Source organism: Pseudopodoces humilis, chromosome 10 (assembly GCF_049639895.1).
Source record: "Pseudopodoces humilis isolate 2021_Gansu_Grassland_sample_001 chromosome 10, ASM4963989v1, whole genome shotgun sequence".
Lineage (NCBI taxonomy): Eukaryota > Metazoa > Chordata > Aves > Passeriformes > Paridae > Pseudopodoces > Pseudopodoces humilis.
The window spans coordinates 27,001,577-27,025,397 of record NC_142209.1 but is presented as its reverse complement, the minus strand read 5'-3'; the positions used below and the strand labels follow the sequence as shown (position 1 = coordinate 27,025,397).

The 23,821-nt window shown below is 41.3% G+C and overlaps 2 protein-coding genes across 6 annotated transcripts; both read left to right on the top strand.

The window, feature by feature from the left end:
• The first annotated feature begins 424 nt into the window (after window positions 1–424).
• On the top strand, window positions 425–6,784 carry YIPF1 (Yip1 domain family member 1). Of its 4 annotated transcripts, none has more exons than XM_014250601.2 (10): window positions 425–511; window positions 600–673; window positions 1,374–1,507; window positions 2,146–2,226; window positions 2,333–2,420; window positions 2,545–2,661; window positions 3,677–3,843; window positions 4,395–4,577; window positions 5,397–5,491; window positions 6,448–6,784. In XM_014250601.2, the coding sequence occupies exons 2-9, from the start codon at window positions 643–645 to the stop codon at window positions 5,484–5,486; spliced, it is 891 nt and encodes a 296-aa protein (XP_014106076.2). In that variant the 5' UTR covers window positions 425–511; window positions 600–642; the 3' UTR covers window positions 5,487–5,491; window positions 6,448–6,784. The 4 variants fall into 4 exon arrangements, with proteins under 4 accessions (XP_014106076.2, XP_005521235.2, XP_014106075.2 ...); XM_005521178.3 differs by having other exon boundaries at window positions 1,344–1,507; XM_014250600.2 differs by lacking the exon at window positions 425–511 and having other exon boundaries at window positions 518–673.
• Window positions 6,785–7,177: 393 nt separating this feature from the next.
• Window positions 7,178–23,452, top strand: NDC1 (NDC1 transmembrane nucleoporin). Of its 2 annotated transcripts, XM_088060663.1 has the most exons (19): window positions 7,178–7,272; window positions 7,602–7,722; window positions 8,633–8,734; window positions 8,919–9,093; window positions 9,556–9,694; window positions 11,071–11,179; window positions 12,028–12,079; window positions 12,573–12,705; window positions 13,701–13,793; window positions 15,056–15,137; window positions 15,975–16,130; window positions 17,151–17,405; window positions 17,537–17,655; window positions 17,887–17,937; window positions 18,366–18,429; window positions 19,257–19,357; window positions 20,222–20,382; window positions 21,208–21,288; window positions 22,317–23,452. In XM_088060663.1, exons 1-18 carry the CDS (start codon window positions 7,225–7,227, stop codon window positions 21,269–21,271), a joined length of 2,025 nt encoding a protein of 674 aa, XP_087916789.1. In that variant the 5' UTR covers window positions 7,178–7,224; the 3' UTR covers window positions 21,272–21,288; window positions 22,317–23,452. The 2 variants fall into 2 exon arrangements, with proteins under 2 accessions (XP_087916789.1, XP_005521234.2); XM_005521177.3 differs by having other exon boundaries at window positions 21,208–23,452.
• Window positions 23,453–23,821: the final 369 nt, after the last annotated feature.

The following is a 23,821-nucleotide window of genomic DNA, read 5'->3' as shown; positions in this document are numbered from 1 at the left end:
TTAGACTAGGTGTGAAGCAAAAACCCTCTCCCGTGAGGGTGGTGAGGCCCTGGCATAGGCTGCCCAGGGAAGCTGTGGCTGCTCCATCTCTGGAAGTGTCCAAGGCCAGGCCGGACAGGGCGTGGAGCGACCCGTTCTGCTGGGAGGTGTCCGTGCCCATGTCAGGGAGTTGCAATGAGATAAGCTTTAATGTCCCTTCCAACCCAAACCGTTCTGTGATTCTCTGATAAAACTCTCAGTTACCAAAACACGATTATCTATGGCCCCTGTACGCTCGTGCACAGCGGCGCTCGGGTTGCCGCGGGCCCTTTAAGAGGGCGGGCGGGCGCGCACGCGGAAGCGCCGCGAGGGCTGTGATTGGTCGCTGCCAGGCGCGTCGCCGACGGGGCCGCTGAGCCCCGAGGGGCGGGGGCAGGGGCCCGGCGGCGCCGCTGATTGGCTGAGGCCGCGCGGCGGCCGCGGCGCCTTTAAGGGAGCGAAGCGGCGGCTGCGGGGCCGTGGCGCTGCCGAGGTGCGGGGCTGTCCCGGGCGGGCCGCGGCAGCGCTGGCACGGGGCGGGGGACCCGACCCGACCCAGCGCTCTCCCTGTCCTTTTGCAGGAGGGTCGAGCCCCGGGGAGCTGATCCTCATCCAGGCGGATGAATGGCGACGGCGGACGACCTCAAATTCCAAGGTAAAGGCGATGTCGCAGGTGCGGGCGCGGGGCTAGGCCCCAGCTGGGGGAGCCGTCAGGCGCTGGGGACTTTGGGAGCGTTTCTGAGCGTTCGCGGAATAAAAACGTCCTGGGAGTTCTGCTTGTGAGATCAGGTATCCTGAATTTTCTGAGACGAAGTTGTGCTGCTGGCGAGCTAAAAAATGTAACCGGTGTTGACGGAAATCGTGGACAGAAATCCTATGTGGCAGCAAGTGACAGCTGGAAAGGGGCAGAGCGCTCTGTAACCTGCAAAAGGCCCCAGTTTTAGACTTAGTTCTTCGTAAAAAATTTCATGACAATTTTTGGAGATTAAAAGTACCCATTTCTTTAGTTTGGCAGGTTTCCTCTCCCCTTGCAGAGACCTGCTGGCTCTCGGGTCGGGGCTGGTGGCAGGGCAGGAAGGCAGGCTCCAGTGGTGCCAGAGGAACATCCTGCAGGCAGATCGGCAGGAAAAGCAGACTCACACTTATTGACTGACTAAATGTTCAGCTTGATCCGTGTCGGTTTGGGCTTTAGGAAACAAATCGTAGCCAACATGCCGAAGTTACTAGTTATCCTGTCTCAGGGTCTTCGTGTGTTTATTTGAGCCATGAGAACAAAAATTTTAGTGTCTTGATCATCGCCTGTCTTGTAATATACTTATTTGCAGAGTTTGACGATGCAGCTAATTTGCTTGCAGCAAATCCTGATGCCACCACCATAAGCATCGATGAGCCAGTTGAAATCCCCAAGAATCAGCACAGCCGCCTGCAGGAGCCAGGGAGGGAAGAGGATGATGAGTTACTGGGCACTGACGACTCCGATAAAACAGAGGTAATGCTCTCACCCCTGCTGGTGGAGGCCTGTCAGAAAGATGGAGAGGGACTTCTTACAAGAGCATGTAGAGAACAGGACAAGGGGAAATGGATTCAAACTAAAAGAGAAGATATTTAGATTGGATAATAGGAAGAAGTTCTCTCCTATGAGGGTGGTGGGACCCTGGCACAGGTTGCCCAGAGAAGCTGTAGCTACCCCACCCCTGGAAGTATCCAAGGCCAGGCTGCATGGGGCTTGGAGCAACCTGGGAAAGTGACAGGTGTCCCTGCCCATGGGATTGGAATGAGATGATCTTTAAGGTCCCTTCAATCACAGGCCATTCTATGCTTCTGATAAGCAAAAGGAACTTGTCATGGTGATGAGGGTGTATGTTCCAGATCATGTGGCAGCAGGTAGTAACAGGCTGCTCTTTAGAACCTCAGGCCATGATTCTGCCTACAGAGAAATAAGAGGCTGGCTGCCAACAGCTATTGGAGGGGGAAAGGGGAACCATTACATAATCCATAGGAAGCACAACCCTGTTAAGTTTGTTTAGAGTTTGGGTACCAAAATCATGTGACTACTGTGTAAATGAGCTAGTAATGCATAAATTATGTACTTGTAACACTTTCCATGTTGCCTTTCCCACCATCCAGCTCCTTGCAGGACAGAAGAAAAGTGCCCCTTTCTGGACTTTTGAGTACTACCAGACCTTCTTCGACGTAGACACATACCAGGTTAATACTCTGCTCCAGGAGAGAACTGTTGTCTGAATTATGCCTTATCCATTGAGGTTTCTTTCCTTCTTGTATTGTCAGTCAGACAAATCCTTACGTTTCATAGGTCCTGGACAGAATCAAAGGGTCGGTGTTCCCAGTCCCTGGGAAGAACTTTGTGAGGCTGTATATCCGCAGCAATCCTGACCTTTATGGTAGGTATGAGGTGGGAGAAGGTATCTTCTGTGCTAAGTATTTTGAGTCTGTATTTCATTTTATGTGCTGGCCTGAGAAAGCAAGAGAGCAGAGGAGGTGCTATTGATTTTGTTTCCTTTTTAGGTCCATTCTGGATATGTGCTACACTCGTGTTCACCATTGCTGTTAGTGGCAATCTCTCAAATTTCTTCATCCATCTGGGCAAACCAACGTACCACTACGTGCCTGAGTTCCGAAAAGGTTTGTAAGTAGACATTTGTGGGGTTTTTTTTGTTATTGTTCTTGTTGTTCTTCTTGTTTTTTTTTTAATGTGAAAATGGAGCAATATAAAACTGGTTCATGGCTTTGATTTAGCACAGTCTTTTGATTGATTGCTGTCTTTACATTTTTAGACATGTGAAACAGGCCCTTAAAATGGGTTGTGACTGGCAGAACCCTGTTTCTTCAGAGCATAAACTAGTTTAGAAGAGCAAGCAGGAGTAGTTAGTTATTTTCTAGCCTTAGTGGATGTCTCCTTGTACAGAGAGTGAAAGGCCAGAACTGGCCTCTGTGGTGCTTTGGTGGAGGCCTTCCTGGATCTGTGGCCTCCCAGGAATCTGCAGGCCTCAGGGAGAAAATTCCCAGATTAGATTATCACTCATATCACCTACCAAGGACTGGAAGTTCTTACCTTGTGGCAAACTCAAAAATAAGCAAAAGATGCAAAAAATAAGCAAAAAATTGATTTGTTCCCCAAAGAACTCAGAGTGAGGAGCCAGTTTGTCTATATCCGTCTCTGTATTATGAGGGAGGCTGCTGTCCCTGCAGAGGAACACAGCTTCTCTTTGTTCCCAAAATCCTTAGTGTACTGGGAGGAATGTTGCCACTTGGGAATGCAGTCACATGAATAATTTCAGATTTGACACTAGCTGTTTAGTAGCTGAATTTCTATTTTTAACTAAGTTTTTCCTGCCTCTGTGGCTTTTCCTTTCAAACTGAAACTGACAGCATTTTGTGCATAGGCATAATAAAGAAATTGAAATCACCTAGAGATTTTTTTTCAGAAGTCTTTACTTTTAAGCTAACTTGAAGTTCTGGCAGAGTACTGGGTGTAAACTAGATATCAATGCAAAGTTCTCAGTTTATTCATAATTCAGACTTCATCTTTTAGAAGTATCTTCACAGGTGGTTTTCTAGTTTTCATGCTGAATGCTTCTAGTTCTTTGACTCTGGCAGGATTCAAAGTAGAACATTAAACCTTTTGTTGTGTTTCCAGTGTCCATAGCAGCTACAACGATTTATGCATACGCTTGGCTTGTTCCCCTTGCTCTCTGGGGATTCCTGATGTGGAGGAACAGTAAAGTCATGAACATTGTCTCTTACTCATTCCTGGAGATAGTGTGTGTCTATGGCTACTCCCTCTTCATTTATATTCCCACAGCGGTACGTATGGCTAAAGAGTGCCTCTCTCGCATGTCCTGCTTGAGAAGATTTGCTATTTCTTATAATATTGTTGATATTTGTTGAAATTTTGGAGATTGGGAGAGTCTTTTGCTCTTTTTCTCAAAGCTTGTCTAGTGTAAAGGTGTCTTGTGGGTGCTGGAAAAGCCCAGGACGCATCATTTCACCAGAGGCAGCAAAGCCAAGCAAGGTGCTGCTGGTGAGCCTGGCAGGCAGCCCAAGGCAGCCTCAGGAATCAGGATGTGTCCCCAGGGAACAGATGTCTGTGCAGGACAGCAGTGCTGATGGCTCCAAGGACAAATTTCCCTGGCAGGGGCCCTCCTCTGCCTGGGGACAGGCCTTGGAGGGAGTGCCATAACTGGGGATTCACTCTTGTGTCTGGGAGTAAAGCTCAGCGCTGCTCTTACTCCTTCCTCCACGAACAGAGATGTGTCACACTAAGGCGTGGCTTCATTTGTGCACAACTCAGCTGGAAGTGATGACGTGTCCCAGAACACACGGCCTCTTTGCAAGCCTTTCCCTGCCTTTTCCAGATTCTGTGGATCATCCCGCAGAAGGTGGTGCGCTGGGTGCTGGTGGTGTTCTCGCTGTGCCTCTCGGGGTCTGTGCTGGTGATGACCTTCTGGCCCGCGGTCCGTGACGACAACCGCAGGATTGCAGTGGCCACCGTAGCCACCATCCTGCTGCTGCACGCCCTGCTGGCTGTTGGCTGTTTGGTGGGACACTGCCATTCCTTTTCCCTAATCTCTTATTTCCTAGGGCGGGTGGCATCTTATGGGACAGGGGAGGAAGGATTGGCTGGTCACTGCAAAACCTCCAATGTAAAAAGTCCAGTTATTTTAAACGTAGCAAAAATTGATGCTGGTGTGACCCTCACAGTGCTGGTAATAAAATCAGTAATCAATTGTGGAGTCATAGAATATCTCCAGGTTGGAGGGGATCCATCAGGATCATCGAGTCAAATTTCCATTTATAGTATCTTTATAGTATCCAGTTGCACTTTATTCAGATGAGTACTGTACTTAGTCCTTTGGAAGGATTAAATGTTCAGTATAAAGTGTGTGCTTATGAGTTTTAGCAGGTTTGTATTTTTATACACAGTAAGTGTTAAAAAGAAGACCCCAAGGCCACTGAAATACACAGTGAACACTTACATTATTTGTTTCCTTATTGTAGTGGGTAGAAGGGTATTAGCCAGGCCTCAGTTTCCACAGCTTCCAGAGTAGACAGATCTGGTTCCCCACAACTTGGTGTGCACAGAGGTGACAGCAAAACACAACTCCCCCTGGATCTACAATCCAACCCTTTCCAGTACAGGTCTTTTTCAAAGGCCTTGGCTGCTAACTGTTACATTTTAAAGTACAGTTTAGAGCACCATTTTAATTGACCTTTTCTAATCTGATGAAAACAGAAAAAGATTGAAATTTGCCATTTCAGTGTTGTGTTTGTACCTGTATTTGATGGGTATGGAAAGAGTTGGGATGAGGCAGCACTGTATGGTTTCTCTCTAAATAGTTTTTTCTCTGATAATGTAGGCATACTTTTTTGATGCCCCTGAACTGGATCTTCCTGCACCTATTATCCCTACTCACAATGGAACAACAGTAGTAACAAAGAATCAGTAAATAAGGTAAGAACCCAATCTAAATTTTTTTTTTCCTGCAGTCATCACAGACATCTTGAAACTTTTCCCCATCAGTATGGTTGAATGGAAAGGGATTTAACAAACTAATTTTGCTTAATGGAGTCTATATATGAATAACATTTATTAACTTTGTTTTAGTTGTAAGTTTCAAGTACAGATGTAAAAAATTAAAAGACTGAGGAACAAAGATCTGTTACCTTTCTTTGCTTTGAGGTTTGCTCTTGGTGAAGAAACTCAAATATACTCTGTCCCAGAGGCCATTCCCTTTCAAAAACCCAAAAGCATTTATTTTAATTTATTCTGCACAAGTGAAACTTGGGCAATAAACTGTTAGACTCCAGTTTTTCTTTCCTTTTAGTATAAAAAATCAGATTGGGTTTTCCCCCCTTGATGTTTGAGACAGTGTTTCAAAGCAGCAGCGCTGTGTGGGGACATCTGTGTAGGCTTTGGGCAGGGCTGACTCGGATCCTGAGCCATCCATCCCTCTGGACTGCATTCCTTCTGTGGGATAGCTTGAGCATTTGCTTCCTGCCATCCAGGCCTGCTGCCAGCAGCAGATGACATTTGAATTCTGTTGGATAATTCTGTGGAGGACGTCCAGGAACAGGATAATAGACATGTAAAGACCAGGCTACTCCAAGTACACTAGCTCCAAGTGTGTTTGTGAAAATCTACTGAATAGAAGCTATATTAAATTTAAAATAAATAATATAAAAAATAGCCAAATGTGCCTAGTGAAAGGCACATAAAAAATTACACAATCCAATCATGCAAGTCAATTTTAGTGGCTTTTCCTCCTGCACTATCAGTTTTTCATTCCAGATGCCTAATACAAATCAGTATGACAGTAATGGATTTTGGTATTGAGTCTTAAATATGTGCCCTATTGTGTCCTCTGGTGAGGAGTTGAAATATTCACTGGAGTTATTTGTCTCTTTCAGATGACAGCACCAGTTTCTCCCTCTATACAGTAGTTTTATTTTAGATTATTTTTTCACTGAAAACCTTGGAAACTTCAAGGACAAGGGATGTGTTTTGCAGCAGGACGGACAGTGATGTCCCATGGACATATGGACATCTCCATGCTTGTGGACACTGGCTGGTTCCAGAAGGAGAGTGAACCATTGCTCCCAGGCTAGAACAGGAAGGGGTTGGTTTTGTTTGGTTGGGATTTTTGTTTTGTTTTGTTTTTTGGGAGGGATTTGTTTTGTTTTTTTCTTTAATTCAGTCTATGCTCACCATACTGTTTTGGCTCTGAATAAAGCGTTCTGAAAGCGATGTGAGATCGGTGTTTTGTGCACAAAGCATCTTAACGCTCTAAAGTGGTGGGGAGGGTTTGGTCCAAGGAAGGGTGTTGTAACAGGACTGAGCCCCGTTGGGGTGGGCCCGTGCTGCCAGCGAGGCTTTCAAAGTGTAAATAAACGGACGGCATGTGGACTAATCTGACAATTTCTTTCCTCGCCGTCCCGGGTTGCATTCTGTCCCTTTAGACACGGAGGAGACCCCCAGGCCCCCTCAGGCCGCCATGGCCGCGCGGGGCACGCCGGGACTTGTAGTTTCCACTGCATGTGACGTCACTCGCGCACTCCGGGGGGCGGGGGGCTGTGGGCGTGCGCGCCCTCCCATTGGCTGCCGCCTGGGCGCGCGGCGGAAGTGTCGCGAGGCCGGCACGTGGGGCCGTTGGGCGGCGGCTTTGAACGGGCGGCCGGGCCGCGGCCATGGAGGCGGCGGCGGCGGCGGGAGGGCAGCGGGCGCTGCTCCGGCAGGTCGGTCCTCGGGCTGCGCTCCCCATAGGCTGCGCTCCCCATAGGCTGCGCTCCTTTAGGTGCTGGGCTGGCGGGTGGCGGCGCCCCCTCCGGTCCCGCTTCTATCATGCTATCTCCCCGCAAGTGCTGGGCTGGCGGATGATGTCGGTCTCCGGCCCCTCACTCTATCTCCCCTCAGGTTCTGGGGTGATGAGCCCCGGTCTCTTCACCCTTCGCATCCCTCAGGCGTTGGGCTGGTGGGTCCCGGTCCCCCCTCCCGGCCCCTCCCATTGTCACCGTGCAGGCACTGGGCAGGCGGGTCCCGGTCCCCTCACGCTGTGTCCCCGCAGGTGCTGGGCTGGCGAGTGGCCGCCGCCATCACCTGGTCCGTGCTGCTGCTGCCCATCTGCACCGCGGCCTTCATCATCCTCAGCGGCCTCGACCCGTTCCACCCGGTGCGCTGGATCTCGAGTAGGTGCCCGGCCGCGTTTTCCTGTTTTTGTTCTCACGTGTTTGTGTTTCTGGATTTTTGTCTCCTACGCTCTGTTGTTTTGGGCTCAGTCCCAGATAACGCGAACTGACGGTGGCATCGTGTTACACTTGTATTTTGAATAGTCTTTGGCCTTTGAAATGTTCCTGTGTTACACCCGCAGCAGCCACTGCCCACCCTAGATAGGAGTACGCGTTGCAAATTCATGTGGCTGTATTCCTACCAGAATTAAAAAAAAAAAAGCTTAATTGTTTTAGTTGTGTGTTCTGAGTCCTTGGACGCACTTCCCCTTCCACTGTGTGCAGGTGCTGTTTCCATAAACAGCTTCAGTTTTCTCTATGGTGTACTGAATCCTAAGAGAAATTCCTGAAGCAGCCACTCTGCATGGTGAGAATAACTTCCCCTGAGTGCCTGCAATGAAAATTGAGAGATTTTTAGCTGGATGCTCGATGCCTGTGATCACTGAGCTGCTCCAGGCAGAGAGAATTGACTTCCTTCCTCCCTTGAAAATAGGAAAAAGCAAAAGAACCACTCTGTAAGAAATTTCTTGTCTTTTTAGTGTGGCTGTATGGCTGCAGCTTTTCTTAAATGAAGGGAAATGTGATATTTGAGCCACAGTTCAATGTTTTTTTTTTTTAAACAAACTTCTGAGTGTTTACTTATAAGAAAACCAGTTTTAAGGGTGTGAAATAGTTTCTATGAAGTTTACGCTTTTGTGTAGAAATGTTGTGTAGCTGGGTAGACTCTTGTGGGATGAGAAAGCCCATTGACCATTACTCCCCTTTAAGCACTCAGTGGATTATTGTCCATTGCTTAAGTTCTCTTTTCTGTTACTTAATCACTGCTGTGCTATTACAATTTTCTTAACAACACTATTTTTATTTTTTTTAGATTCTTTCAATGATTTGTATACTTCCTATGTCATCTTTTGTATCTTCCTGATGTCTATGGTGATAATAATAATAAGCATCTTCAACATTGAATTTTATGCAGGTGGGTTGTGTAAATTGTTGAACTGTCTTTGATGCCTATATAGGATGATAATTTATAATTTAGTGACTGATCTTAACTGTGAAAAGTTCTTTAGTGACAATAGTGGGGTTTTTATCTTTTTTTTTTTTTTATGAAAGTTGTTATTAGTAAGAAGTGAAAATAATTTTTCTGTTTTTATTTACAGTTGTACCATCAATACCATGCTCTCGATTAGCACTGATAGGAAAAATTATTCACCCTCAGCAAGTCATCCATTCCTTTGTTCATGCTATCATGGGAATGCTGGTTACTTGGTGTGCTACAGTCATGACAAAAGGGAGGTTCCAGTTTCTTGCTGTGTCCTGCACGCCTTCAGATGGGTAATTGTGTGTGTCCATGATAAACAAAGAACTTTTATTGTGAAATGTATTCACTGGTCGTTTCTTTCAAAAAGAATCCCAAGAATTTGGGTATTCTCAAAAACCAGCAATTATATGTTGATTTTCTTTTTTAAAGGACAAAAACATACCCCCCTGTGTAAATGTTGCAATGTACAGAGAAATAACTGCACCAGAAAAACTACACTGCCAGGATTCCTCATGGAAAGTTGATGACAAGTTGGTTGTCACTTGAACTAAGTCTTGGTCTTGTGGTTAATGGCATATGTTTCATGCATAAGTTTCAAAAACAGGTGGTGGGAGTCCTACTTTAGCAAAAACTTAGTGAGATAGCATCAGATGCACTGATCAGGAAAGTAGAATCAAACTTCTGATTTGAGTTTCCTAAGGCTTGAACACCTTTTTGTTTTGAACTCAGAATTGATTCTAAGTTTTCTATTTTAGCCTAGAAGATGCTGTTCCTCAGATGTGCCTAAATGAGTATCACCTTTTCTTTCTACTTTCTGGAGCTTTCTTGGGATACAGTTACAGCCTTTTCTATCTTATTAACAACATGAATTATTTGCCATTTCCAATCATACAGGTAAGAGGTTTAAGCATCCTTGTAGAAAGACATTTATAAGTGAAACAGTGATCAAAAATGCCTGGATAATTTATGAGTATGGCAGCAGAAGCTGCTTTTGTGCAACTGCTGTCACTGACAGATGATGTGTATACCCAGCTTTAAATGCCAGTGTTCATCCTACTCCTTCCTGCTCAGCTCCTTTTAAATGAACACAGAAATTGAGATGCTGGGACTCAACATTTAGACTATACCCCTCTGATGCATTTTAAAAGCTGACTGAGGTGGCAGGTGAGCTACAGGAAAAAGACAGTGTGCGCAAACTGGATATCAATTTCAGGAGCTGTCAACAAGGGTCACCTAAAAGCTGAAAATCTTTACAGTTAAAAAAAAAAGTTCAAGACTACATAGCACATTAAGTCTTGCTGAGAGCTCAACATCTAAAGCCTTTGTATATGTGTGTGTGTGTGTAGCACTACAGAAACTGAAATTCCATTAATTCCTTTGGAGGAGTCCTGCAGAAATCTGTACCAGTGTGAAACATCATCTTAAAAATATTTCTATTGCTGCAGCCTCACAGCTGCCATTAACTTTGCCTGATTCCCAGACTGACACAGTCCAACCAATTTGGCAAGAGATGTCTTTAGCCAAGGTTGGTTGTATTAGTGAAAAACATGTGTGCTGCATTATGCTGACTATTCAGTTCATCATCAAGCCAAGCAGCATTTTGGCAATGCTGTAATTAGAATATTTAAAAAAAATGTATTTCAATATTATTAATTCTCCTTTTTTTTGTTGTGGGTTTTTGTTTATGTTTTTTCTTTTTTTTCTAATGCAACCTAGTAAAATAAAAAATTAAATTACTTTGGTTGCATTTGCATAGTTTCATTTTCATGGTTTCATTTGTCAACTGGATTGCTTCAGTCATTTGGAAACGTGTAGTTTATTTATTTGGAGGAAAGCATCAGTGTTACATTAGTTTTGCTGCTTGGAGGATTACTCTGGAACTCAGGCTTGTCTAAATTTTCTCTATATTTTAATTGAGCATTTAGAATGCAAATGAAATCTAGTAGATTAAATATGCCCTTTTTTTCCCTTTTCTTTATTTTGCTTTAGACAGGGTTGTTCTAGTTTGTTTCCTTGTGTATTGAGTCAATCTACCCCATTCTTTGTTTTCACTATTACAAGCAGGAAACAGAACTAGAAATGGTTATAAAATGTCAGGAAAGATTGGGAGCATATAATATAACACCTGGAATTACCTTGAATTAAGTTTTTAATTGATCTAGACTTCAGGCTTTCAAGTACCTTGTCCTTTTTTGTTGTATTTTTATTAACTGTTTCATTGATTTGTTTTGGATGTGGAATACTAAACTATTTATTTTGGTTGATTTTAGCAATACAAGTATTTACGTTTCAGAAGATCTTTGCCTCTCCTGATAAAACACAGTTGTGTGGAATCACTACATTTTGTTAGAAACTTCTGTGTCACATATTACTTTTTTGGTAAGCGTTCCTGAAATTATCTATTTTTTTATTTCTAATTCCTGTATTTGAAAACTTTGATCAGTTTTTGATCAGCAGGCTTTGGACTGCTCCTTCCATTGCCTGGTAGTGGAAATGTAATCCCAGAGCTGAACCTGACACACCAGCAGTGGGCAGGAGTTCACTGTGTGAAATGTTGCTGTATTATCCCATTATTTTAGGCAAAAAGATTTTGGCTTTACTCTCAAGTGCCCTGTATATTATTTTAAGGAGCTTGAGAAACAAAGGCAGGATGGCTCTCTCTCCCATGAGAAGATGAGTTTGGTCTGTGGTAAAAGAAAAATCTATGCTGATGAAGATGATTGCACTGGACTTTCTAAAAATCAGGACTTCTTTGTTGGTTGTAATTGTTCTCCTAAATGATGTTAAAATATGCAAGTATTATTATCCCTTTATTTACATCAGGGGATAAATTAGAAGTATGGTGGTTCAATATCAGATTCCATTAGGTCTTTAAAAGCACTTTGCTGCTGTCTTGGCTGTAGTGAAAATTAATATTAAATTACTATTAACCCTCTTTTGTTAGTGAGGAAACACAATTAACTCACTGGTGAGAAGCAGCAATAAAAGAGGTCTACATTTCTCAGTGTATAGCTGCTAGCCTGAAGCCTTTTTTCATTCTCTTTTTTCTACTTCTTAAAACAAAGTAACCCCAAATGCAGATTGTTTCCTTGTCCATGTGAGTTACAAGACCTATCTCTTGTCTCTGCATGAATTCTATTTTTGTCTTATTTTTTTGGCCTACTGTGTGTGTCTTTTGTATTTGTATTTTCCTGTATTTGTTTCAGAGTTTCTTTTTGACCCCTTAGGTTATATCCCAAAGGTGTGGATATGTACCACGATGGATCTTCATACAGACGGGTGGGTAGGACATTGTGCTGGAAACCTGGAATATTGTTGAGAGGTTCCTTTGCTGAGGAAGTGCAGCTTGGCAGAAGGACTCAGTTCTTTGTCTCCCCATAGAGAATGTGGGGAGCTCTGGCCATTTCTGAAATGAATTCTAAAAGAACCAGCATCCCCTTGTAGGAACCATGTTGTCATTAAAATAGTAATTAGGAAATCACCTTTTTTTTTTTTTGTTTTTTCTGTAAGTCTCTAAAGTATTAGGGTAAACACTTCAGATTGCATCTATGAGTTTTATCTGATTTTCTGTGGTGGTTTTTTTTTGGGGGGGAGGTCTTATTTTTTTATGACTGCTGTTTGTTTTATAATAGGGACGCTGGAGTCTTAATACCTTAATTGACTAAAACTGTGGTCATTATTACTTATTTCATATTTATTTTTCTTAATTTCATTAATTTTTCTTAATAAGAATACTAAAATACTTATATCCTCTTGGTTATGTTATCTGCAGTAAATTACATCCTCTTGACACTCTGAGTGGCTTATTGGATCTCTCCTTGTTTTACCATACCTGGCTGAGTGGTGTGTTTCTTCTGATGACCTGGTACATTGCTTGGCTGCTCTTCAAAATCTATGCCACAGAGGTCAGTACTTGTGACAGTGCTCAAGTTACATCATCAGTGTGGCACAGATAATTCTTTCATTTCAAAAGCAGTTGTACTAGGAAATAACTCAGTGTGAGTTCTTGAATTTTCACAGCAAGCACTACAGATAGTCACTGATAACTGAATAGTCAAGAGAGGCCTGGCATTAACTGACTTTCCCGTCTTATAGCAAGACCTGTGCTCCTTACAAAATTAATGTTTTGTTACTGCCACCTCCTCCTCTTACTGCTCTGCTTCTGTTTCCAGATATTTCCTTAGAGAGGAAAAAATTGCTCATCTAACTGATTTTTATGTTTGTTTTTTTTTTAATTAAAACACTGTAAGACTCTTGATAAGAGAAAAAAAAAGTGAGGTTTAAATCCTGGATCAGTGTATGCATTGGTGCAAAGAAGTCATGGAATGAAATGGCAAATACAGTGCTGTTGGGATGTTTAATTAGCTTTAATTAGAAAGGTGTAGTTGTTGTGACTACGTGGAGAACAGATCAGCGATGAGTCAAGCATGACAACAGCTCTGAAGTGTGAGCAACCTGTCTCAAAGGATAATAACAAGCACCAGTGAACACCTTGTCAACATCTCTAATTACTGTATTGCTTATAAAATCGTGGAAGACTAAAGAAATCATCCATCTGTGAAAGTATAAAATGGACTTTGCCCTTTTGGCTGATGAAAAAAATTTGTTTATCCAAACGGTTTTGTTTTTCTTAATGAGCTAAAAAGCTTTGAAATTTGCTTTTAAATATTTGTGTAGTGTTAACTGAAAAGTCAGGAAAGAAATTGTAAGATTAGCCCACAAGAGCACATTTATTTGAAGATAAAGATGTCTGGATTTTCTAAGATTTCTAAATTTTAAATGAAAGGAGTAAAGCTCTTTTTGTTTCTATGTTAGAAATTCCAGGCCAGTTTACTAGTCTTTCATAAGATTTTTCTTGTGCTTTCCTCTGTATAACACAACTTTTGATGTTTGTATTTAGAGTCATCATTTTCCCATTCAACCAACATTTGCTCAGGAGACAGACCAGTGCCTGCCTAAGATCTTAAACAGCAATCCTCCCCTCCTTATAAAGGTAATTGAACTTCTACCTCTTCCCTAACAGGTGTGTGCTGAAAAGGGTTTTTTCAGAGCATCCAGTCATATCTTCCAGATACCAGTTCTGTTCACTGAGGTGTTGTTAGTTCCTTGAAAAGCTGACTCAGAGCATTCACAGGCTGTTGAATTTAATGATGAAAATTTGTTTAGTAGTGACATCTGCTGGTGTTCACCGTGCTGTTTCTGTAAGCTGAAGATTCATTTAGTTAGAGGTAAGATCTGTGTGCAACAGAAGTGTCATAGTGGGTACTGATGCAAAAACAGCAGCTTGGTGGCATTCAGGTTTTTGTAACTCAACTTTGAGTCTTGTCACATAAGCAGGTGTTTCCTCAAACCTTTGTATTCTTAGCATCTTGTCCCTGCAACATACATTTGAGCTCTTAATATGTGTGTTCTCTCTTGAAACTAAAAAATATATCCAGACTTACGCTGGAAGTTTGGTTTCTTTTTTCTAGAAGACAATAGTTAAAAGCTACTTAAAACCTGTGAGTAAAGAAGAGGAATTTTGGTCTATGGTAATTATTAATAGGAGTTACTGATTATAACACTTAGAAATTGGAGACCTCATTTAAGAGGTATTATGTAAATAAAGATAAGAATGTTGTCTTGCACATGCAAAATCTACCTTTACTGATTTTACAGATTTTTCATAAGGCTGGAGATATAATAGGCTGTAATACCTTTTTAAGATTATCTGAGGATAGGTGGGGAAGAGTTGAGCTGTTTAACAAACAGTTAAAGGAACAGGAAATCTAATATATGATCTCAGATGTCATTAAAATTTCCAGTTTATAATAGGGTTTTGCATATTGTGAGAAATCTGGTTATTTTTAGTTTGGCACATGAATTGCTTAAATCAGATGAAAAAGCAGTGCTAGGTTGGTCCCATAAGGCACTGTGACCCTAAAGCTGTAGTTGAGCTCTGGTTTACAAAAACAGGTTTTTTTCTTAGACTTTTTAAGTCTTAATATCTTTCTACCTGAGCTATTAGAATAAAACAAGTGTTAGATCTTCTTGAACTCCTGAGAATTGACATATCAGTAAAGCTCTTAGTAGCTCAGCAGCCCCATTCAGAGTGGTTTTAGGGATTTGCTTCCATTCTCTTTCTCTTACATGACTGGTTTGAGCCAGTGTGAACTCATCCTTTGTCAGAGATTGATTTTGTATGGATAACTACACATTTTTTTAAGCAAGTACATAGGACTTTGCATGCACTAAAACATTTTCCTTTCTTTGTAGTTTTTAGCCTTACAAGACTTGATGTTACTTTCCCAGTATTCTCCTGTTCGACGACAGGAAGTTTTCAGCCTTAGTCAGCCAGGTAATTGTAAAAATTATTTTGTGTTGCTTCCTTTTTTAAAGTCATTAGTCAAATGCTCTTAGAAATTATGTAATGTTGTAAGGTATGCTACATAAGCCAGGAGCCTCTTCCCAGTGGTGCCTTTTCCAAAATGATGTTAATTATCTATATTCATATTGTTTGACCTGCTAAACTCAATCAGTTGTGGTGTCTGTTTGATTTAAATGAGAGTCATGAGGAAACACAGGTTTAGGACTTTGAAAGCAGGGCCCACTTCACACCACCAGTCAGATAGCCCAGACTGGACAACTTAACAGATGTGTATAGAAGCTGAATGTTGAGGTGTGAGTGTGGGGAAATTTGGCACAAATACCGAGTCACCACTGCAGCTACGAGAGCAAACACTGGCTGTACCTTCAATTAGTGCACAGTCCTTTTGCTGTATTCAGATATGGTAGAGGAGGTCAATTAAAACTGCTTAGAAACCTTCAGGAACTTCTTGTAGCACCTTATCAGGAATTCTAGTGTTTGTACTACTTCAAAACTCTGTTGTCATCCCACTGATATTTGTTCATTGTAGCTGTTCAGTGATTTCAGATCTGATGGGCTGAACTGCCTGTGTTGCCTGCTTGCTTAGCAGGTTTCACTGAAGTCTTTTAGAGTTATCCATTGAATTTGTTCATGTTTTCATCTTCCTATTGGTACAAACAAGCTGTCACAGTGGAAATGCCCTGTGGCATTTTAGAAGCTGAGTGGCACTGTGACAGTGAAGCTCCTGCTGGGAGCACATGGACATTGTCAGAACAGATGCAGGGAGGAGCAGCTGGGTTAAATCCTGCTCTTTGTGTGCACTGCCAGGTGGGCACCCACACAACTGGACTGCGATATCCCGGGAGTGTTTGAGTCTCTTGAGTGACCTGACTCAGAGGCTGATTGCACAGCAGGAAGCAGCAGCAGCAAATGGGAGAGCAAAGCCACCAGTGGGAGAGCTGAAAGTACCTCCACAGACTCCAGGTATGTGAGGAAATTCTCATAAAGGTTTGTAAAGCATGAAGGTAGCAATAGATACCTTAGTCTCAATTAAATTTTATGAGGAAAATGACGGATTTCTGCAAATAAATACATACAAAAAAAGATCCTCCCCCAATCAGTCTTAGGTATTTGTGTTGAAATAATCCGAAAATAGCTAGAAGACTTGCAATTATCATGTTTCCTCAGTTTGTTTATCTGCATGATATTATGTTCACTACAGTATTTTTTGCATACTTGCATGAATAAAAAAGTCTCACAGTTTCAGTAAGTGGTTCAACACAGCACAGGGAGAATTTAAGTCTTGCCAAGAGATGCTCTGTAATTTGCATAACTGCTCTTATGATTAGTTTAAGATGGTAAAATTAGGTTCTGTTTATGTTTGTATGATTCACTAATACCACTGTAGAGTGAGGAAAGCCCAGTCTGACTCCTGAGCTGTGAGCAGCCTCCAGGCATTTTGAGTGTTTTACATGCCAGAATTGGGCATCATTCCTGGCAGCACAGCTGTGTTAGCACAAGGCTGCCAGGTAATGGAATCCCTTAGCAGTCAGTGCCCTGGCAACAGCAGGCACTGTTGGTATGTCACAGGTGAATTTCTTTTAGTGCTGCTGATCCTTGGATTTGGAGAAAGGCATGCCTTTTCTTACATGTCAATCAGAATGACTTTTCGTTCTTCTGTGGACAGCCTTTTTTCTAGCACTTAATGCTAAGGGCTCACTTTATGTACATATATAGCAGGGTGTTGTAATGTTGGCTAGCAGGAGTAAAATAAATAAATTCACAAGGATCCTTCTCATCACTTGCTGTTTTCAAGCTGATGAACTTTGAAAACCTTACATGCTTATGTTGATGTGTACTTCTTTGCAAGACCAGAGTGCTAATCACGTCCTTTCTTAAAAGTTCTGATACACAAGTTGTTAAATTAGCAATCAAATAACAAACCCATCTCCTGTGTCATTGTGCCAGCCTGTTGTCTTCATGCAGTGTGTTCTTTGTCACTAGGAGCTGCTGGGATAGAAGACATGTCATTCCAGTTACAGAGGTCCAACATTGTTCTCAGAGCCTCCATGTCTCCACTGGTTAAGCCATCCCTGATGCCTGTGAAGACATCTCCTGGCTCTGATGTTGGTTCACCTTTCAGCTCTCCTGCTTTAAATTACAAGATGGGAGTTGTGGATGTAAAGTCTCCTTGGCATGGACCAGTCCAAAGTCCCCATGTCATGAGAAGGGGACCAAAGCTGTGGACGTCCGTTTCAGGTAGAAGTTCTTCCACAGCACTTGAGCCTCATAGCCATAGGTGCAGTAGCCTTGTCAATGGAGAGCTGCATTGTGAGGATTAAACTGACAGCCATCAATTTTCCTGAAGATACTGTATTTTTTTCTTGCAGATCAGCAAATGAATGGTTCTCACCATGAATCCTTCCCTGTGCTCTCTGCTGCAAGAACTGGCACCGAGGCAGTGCAGCCAAGATTTATTTACACATGGCTTCAGAACAAGCAAGAACAGGTGGAGTAAAATTGCAGTGCATAGGAGGTGCAGCTTAGGTGATATCTCTCTGGAAGAATTTCCTACTTTATGGAATGAAGACTTCCTTCTCCACTTAGCTTATATAATAAAAATCCTTCCCTCCACTCCCAATGGGTTTGTGCTGTGTGAAGGTGGTAGGGTTGAGAAGGGCCAACTGTGCATGCCTTAAATAAATGCAGATGATATGTTTAATATTTTGTTTCTTTTCAGATAAAAACCTTCTTGTCCAAACGGGCGCTGATAATGTATTTCTTCAGCAAGGTAAGGGTGGTCCTGTGTTTGAGACACAAGTAATGGCTTTAAAACCTGTATTTTCATCTGAGGCTTTCCAGAAGTACAACTTCTTGCTTGCTGTGAGTTTTGCAGCAGGATTGTTCCATACCTGCAGAAAATAAGAATAACAGTGCTTTTTAAAACTCATCTGATTAGAAACTGCATTTTGCTTAAAGCATTCTTAGCCCTTGAAAACTAGCTAGTGTATATCCTTTTCTTCCCCCTTTTTTATCCCCCTCCTCAATTACAGCTGTAACATTATGGGAAGCTCCTCTTCAAAAAGAATTTTACTTCCTTGGATCAGATTTTTCTGTCTATTTTCCAAGATCTGTTGGCCTTGCAGGTTTCTTCTGAAACCTGCAAGTTTGGTGATGTTATTTATAAAGTGTACTCAAAACGCTTTGGTTTCTTCTCAGCACCCAGAAGCCTCCATCCAGGCTGTCTTCTCTGATGCCCAAATGCACATCTGGGCTTTGGAAGGTAAGTGGTTTCCAGGTGATCCACTCTGTTGGTTCATGGAAAACTCTCTGGGCTCTGTGCTGTATAAATGTAACAATACAAATCTTTGAAATGCTTTTGACAGAAATACAACTGCATTTTTAGACACCAACATGACTAAAGTCTAATGCACTTGTTAGTTTTGAGATCCCACATGCGATCTCTTACTTTATGTTCTGTACAGATTCCTAAATTTGATTTCTAGTGCTTCTCTCTCATGTGAACCCATGTATCACTTTTACATTTTTCCTAGTGACAGATTTATGATGCCTTTTTACAACAGCTTTTCTGACTAAAGGCTCTGGGTCTTTCTCTGTTTATCAGAGAGCTGAGGGAGGCACTTAGCAAATAAACAAAAAAGATGGTTTGCAGAGAATTAGAAGAACAATGACAGTATGAAGTTACATTTTGGATTTTTCTTCTTTCAAAGTCATGAGTAAATACCAGTGTTGATAGAATCTTCTATTACATTTGACTGTGAAAAGTTGATCAGTTTCCTCAGTGATGTGTTTTATGGGTGGATGTGCCTTGCTGTGTCAGATTGAACATGATGGCTTGGCATGTATAGAGTCTGGAGATGGGAATCACACATAATTTTTATATAATCTCGCTTGCTTTACCAACCTCAAGATCTTATACACCTGTCAGACAAGTGAGTGGTTAGTCCTTGAATCAGAGCTGACTGTCAGCTGGCAGCAGCAAGTCCTGAGGAATTCTGGCACACTAATGGAATCTTCTGGAACACCATGATTTGTTTTTGGATTCTCACCTTTTGAAGCAATAATTACAACAATTTTTTTTTATTAAAGGTCTGTCTCACTTGGTAGCAGCCTCCTTTACTGAAGACCAATTTGGAGTTGTCCAAACTACACTGCCAGCTATCCTGAACACGTTACTGACTCTTCAGGAGGTAAAACTGTTAACTTTTTCTTGCTGCAAGGCAAGTTTAGGAGAGGAGAAGGAATCTTGTTGATTTTACATAATAACCTTGCTGACTAGTCATAACATTGAAGTTGCTGCCACAAAACAGTTCTTCTGCAGTTAATGTAATGAAAACAGCTGGTTGCCACTATGTACACTGTGAAACAGCTGAATAAAAACCCTGTTGGGTTTTTAAAATGTGGAAGGAGAAAATATGGAATGTTTAGTTTTAAAGAAATGCTACTGTGTACTAGTTGAAGAATTTATTTCAGGGATGCAGCAATTCTAATACAATATCTTTTGCAGAGTTGTAATTTAATCTTTATTTGGTTGCACACGATTCCTGGTGCAACATGGAGTACTTGGAGACATTGCAAATCTGAGGAGATAAAATCTGTGTTTCTGCTAATACTAAGACACTACTCTCAAATTACTGATGTTTGTGTAATGTGTGTTTTTAAAAGTCTAGTTTTATTTCCAAGGCTGTCCGTGTCCTATTAACATAATCATTTTACATTTTGCCCTAATGGAGATCCTTGGAAAGAATTTAGAGGTTATTAAAGTTCTTCAGTGTAAGTCATCCATTCCAAGAACAGTCACCGAGGGGGGAAAAAGCCAATATCCTTGTTTGTGAAAGAAACAGGACAGAATTGTGTTTCTCCTGTAGCATGTGATGTGCTTAGCTTAAGACTCAGTAACAGAGAATCTTATTTCACAGAACTCAGTCTCCAAAACATTTTTGTGTATCTTGGTTGAATTTCTGAACTTGCACTTTGTTTTTGCTTTATTTGACACAAACATGTCACTAGTTACATTATGAAATAATTGACAAGAATCTATTTTCCCCAATCAGGTAGTAGACAGACATTTCAAACTGCCACATGTTTCTAGCAAACCTCCCCGAATTTCAGGGAGTCTGGTGGACACATCCTACAAAACACTACGGTTTGCACTTAGAGCATCTCTGAAAACAGCCCTATACCGGATAACTACTGTCTTTGGAGAACACTTGAAGTAAGAACTTCCTCATGATTGCTTGCTTGTTTAATTTAGTTTAATTAATGTTATTGTAGAACCTGTGAAAAGGGAAGTTTAGGGAAAAAAAATCCCTTCTGGTCATTATTATAATGTGGTATTTTAGTATTTTTTGATTTGTGGAACCTTAAAAACTTCCTGTGTAGATATATGGTCCCTCTTAGAAATTTATTATTCATAGATTTCTGGGCAATTTTTCTTAGTGACTTTTCATGAACTCTTTAGAAGCAGTTCATGAATACCACTTGCTTAATAAATCTGAGCTGCTGAAAAGAAAATAAATCAACTAGAGACAATTGTTCTGCAGAGAGAGAATTTTATGAAGGGTCCAAATAATGAAATTCCATCGCTTCTTGGTTGTCCAACAGCTCTTCCTCAGCCACTCTCCCAGCAGGCAAACTTCCATACTTGGCCTTAGAATATGTGGAACTGAAACTTCCTTGTAATATCTGCCCATCTCTCCCTCTGGGGATCAAATGTCCCTCAGTTTAGAAGTGCTCAGTACACAGGAGGGATCATTTTAGGAGATTCTTTCTTACCTAAATCATCCTTGCAAGTTAATCAGTTGCTGTTTAGAGGTAAGGAAATGGGCAAGGTTTCCTGGTATAGGTATTTTTCAGAAGCTGTTGAGATAAGAATTGGCAGTTTCAAGGGTTAATACCCTTCTTTGTCTTGGAACATAGATGGTTTTTCATAAAATTTAGCTTCAGTGTAATTGATTTCAATATACACTCAATTTTGGCATGAGACTTTATTTTTGTGCTGTATTACTTTTAATGTAAAATATTGTGCATTTGTTTCTAGTGCTGTACAAGTGTCTACAGAACATAAGAAAAGACTTCAGCAATTCCTGGAGTACAAAGAATAAATTTTGATGCAACTACGGTTGGTTTTTTCAAGACTCTTGCTAAGAAGAAAGTGGGACTAACGAGGATTTTTACCTTGCCTTTTTGGAAAAGCATATAGAAGTATAGGTTGCAGAACAAAACTTTTAGAACTGTAGAAGAGTTCTTATGGGTTTGGATCATTTTTTGTATAATAAAACTTATAAAATTCATCTTGCTTTCTTTTAATGTCACTTACAAATGAGAAAGTGCCAGTTCTTTCTAGGTAAGACTATGACATTTAAGATTGCCAGAGTTATTTTGACACTCAGATCTTTCATTATTTTTCACACTGTGTTCTTTCCCTACTCTCTTCTGTTAAGGGGCTGACGAGAGATTCACGTAGATACTTAGTGCTTAAGTGCCTCATAAATTTACTTGATAACACTTTTAGATCAAGAGTGTAGTTTAAGTGTAGGAAACAGATGTGCCCAGAAATAAAACATGCTGCTCCTCTGTAAGCTGGAAATGCTCCTTCGGAGTAAAGCGGGTGTGCAGAAAGGCATCATTAGCACACAAATACTGCCTGGAAAGTGAGCAGCTCAGATTCTATCTTTAAGGTGACTTAGTGAACCAACTTCTGATCTACATAGAAACATACAGGAAGCAGTACTGCATTTAGTAAACTCCCTAGTTTCATCCCAAGTAACGGACTCCCAAGTAATCATCATGGGAATTAAAGTTTAGATCAACAGCTTTCTGTTTGGGGGGTAGAATGGATGTTTGCAGCACATCCAGATTTTTCAAAATGGTATACATTATTGGTAGATTCTGGTGAAAAATACTTTTCTAAAGCTTTTTATCTGAAAACTTATCTAATTAATTTGAAAATGAAGTACTCAATTTTTAAAGGTACTCCAGTTACTGTGATACCTATACTGGAAAATGGGTGGAGTATGAAGATGAGAACAGTAAGCTAAATAGTCTTGCAAAGGAATTTACTTTGATAAGGGGAAACAACGCTATTGTTTTCCTTCAGTGTTGTTAATCCTATGTTTTTTGTTGTGTTGTTTTGTTTTTTTTTAACAGAGGACCCAAGATTTGAGGATGGCCATGGTGTTGGTGTGATGCTATGTTATGTTGGTGTGATGTGGCAGTGTAGTAATAGGGTGTCTGTAAGGTTTGGGTAAAAGAGAAACTCTTGAATCTCCAGTGAGACCTGCATATTGCTTTCTTCAGTACAAAGAGGTAATTTTTTTGTAATGCAGACACTGCAGGTGTTAGATTTGGCAGTGGAAATGAGAATGATACTGTTCTTTTTGCATTGAGATGGCTCATAGCAAACAGTAAGGTGACAGATAACCTTTAAACACTGTGGAAGGCTAAGCTAAAGCTTCCCCATGCTTGACTTCTACCACATGTAGAAGCCTCCTGCCTGCCTGACTTATTAAATAATTTAATTTGCATATTTTTTGGCACTGCAATGTGCACCTGAAGTTAAATGGTGCTTTAGCTGGTACCTCAGGTGTAACTGGTAACCCAAATATTGCAGATGAAAGTTTCAAATAAATTTTTCACACTTTTGAACAGGTGCATTATTTTTATTGCTGTGGTATTTTCTGCAACACTCCCACAGCCACAAACTGCAAGTTCTAATTAAGTGGTACAGTTGTGAATAACAGGCTTAAAATGTAGATGACTTTTTGATGGCAAAGTGGTTGAGGTCTGTCCTTGTGTTGCAGCAGAGATTTGCACATATCTGCTAATGTGTGAGTGACTCATGGCATTCTCCCTATGACAGAAGAGCTTTTAAAAGTTGTTTGCTTCATGGTTTCTTTAACAGCTCAAATATTTAAAGAGCTGAAGACTTTTTTTTTTTTTAAGCCTTAACTTAAAAGTGCATCTTTAACAGTATCTCATGCTTGTGAATCACAGTGTACAAGAATATAAAGTGTATGTTGGGTGCCCTTTGAAGTTGAGTAACTGATAACATCTTACTCTGGTTTTGGCTTTGGGAATAATTCTATTCCCTTGGCAAACTGTGCTGGTGTTTCAAGTCCTTTTGGATACTTTTGTCTTAACATAAAAAGAATCAGTCTGTGAAGCCTCTCTGAGGTAGGGGAAGAGTCTCCTGAGTTCAATTCTGCATTCTGGGTACTGAGAAAAAAAATAAAGCCTTTTTACAGTTGGTTTCTGTGTAGCTGCAATAAAACTGGATCCCTCAAGCCTCGTATTTTTCATCTGTTTAATCATCTCAAAGCTGAGCTGCATCTTGTTGCTGGATTGCCTGCTGCATGCACAGGTGAAACACCATTCTGGTAACCTGGTGAACAATTTGCCTCTCCCACAGGTGAGCTGCAGTCAAGAGTACCTAAAATAATACCCATTGCAGCTGTGGAGAGGTAAATGGTTGATGGTACAGACCCATGTTCCTCTTACAGTGGTGTAATGAATTAGAGGCTTAAGCTCCTGAGCAGTCAGTTACAAATCTGAAAAAAAACCTATCTTGCTTCATTTTCTGAGATCCAGCTTTGAAAATTCAGACTGTGGGTGGACAAATGCAGAGGCCCTGGCCCTTGAAGCTCTTGCACACT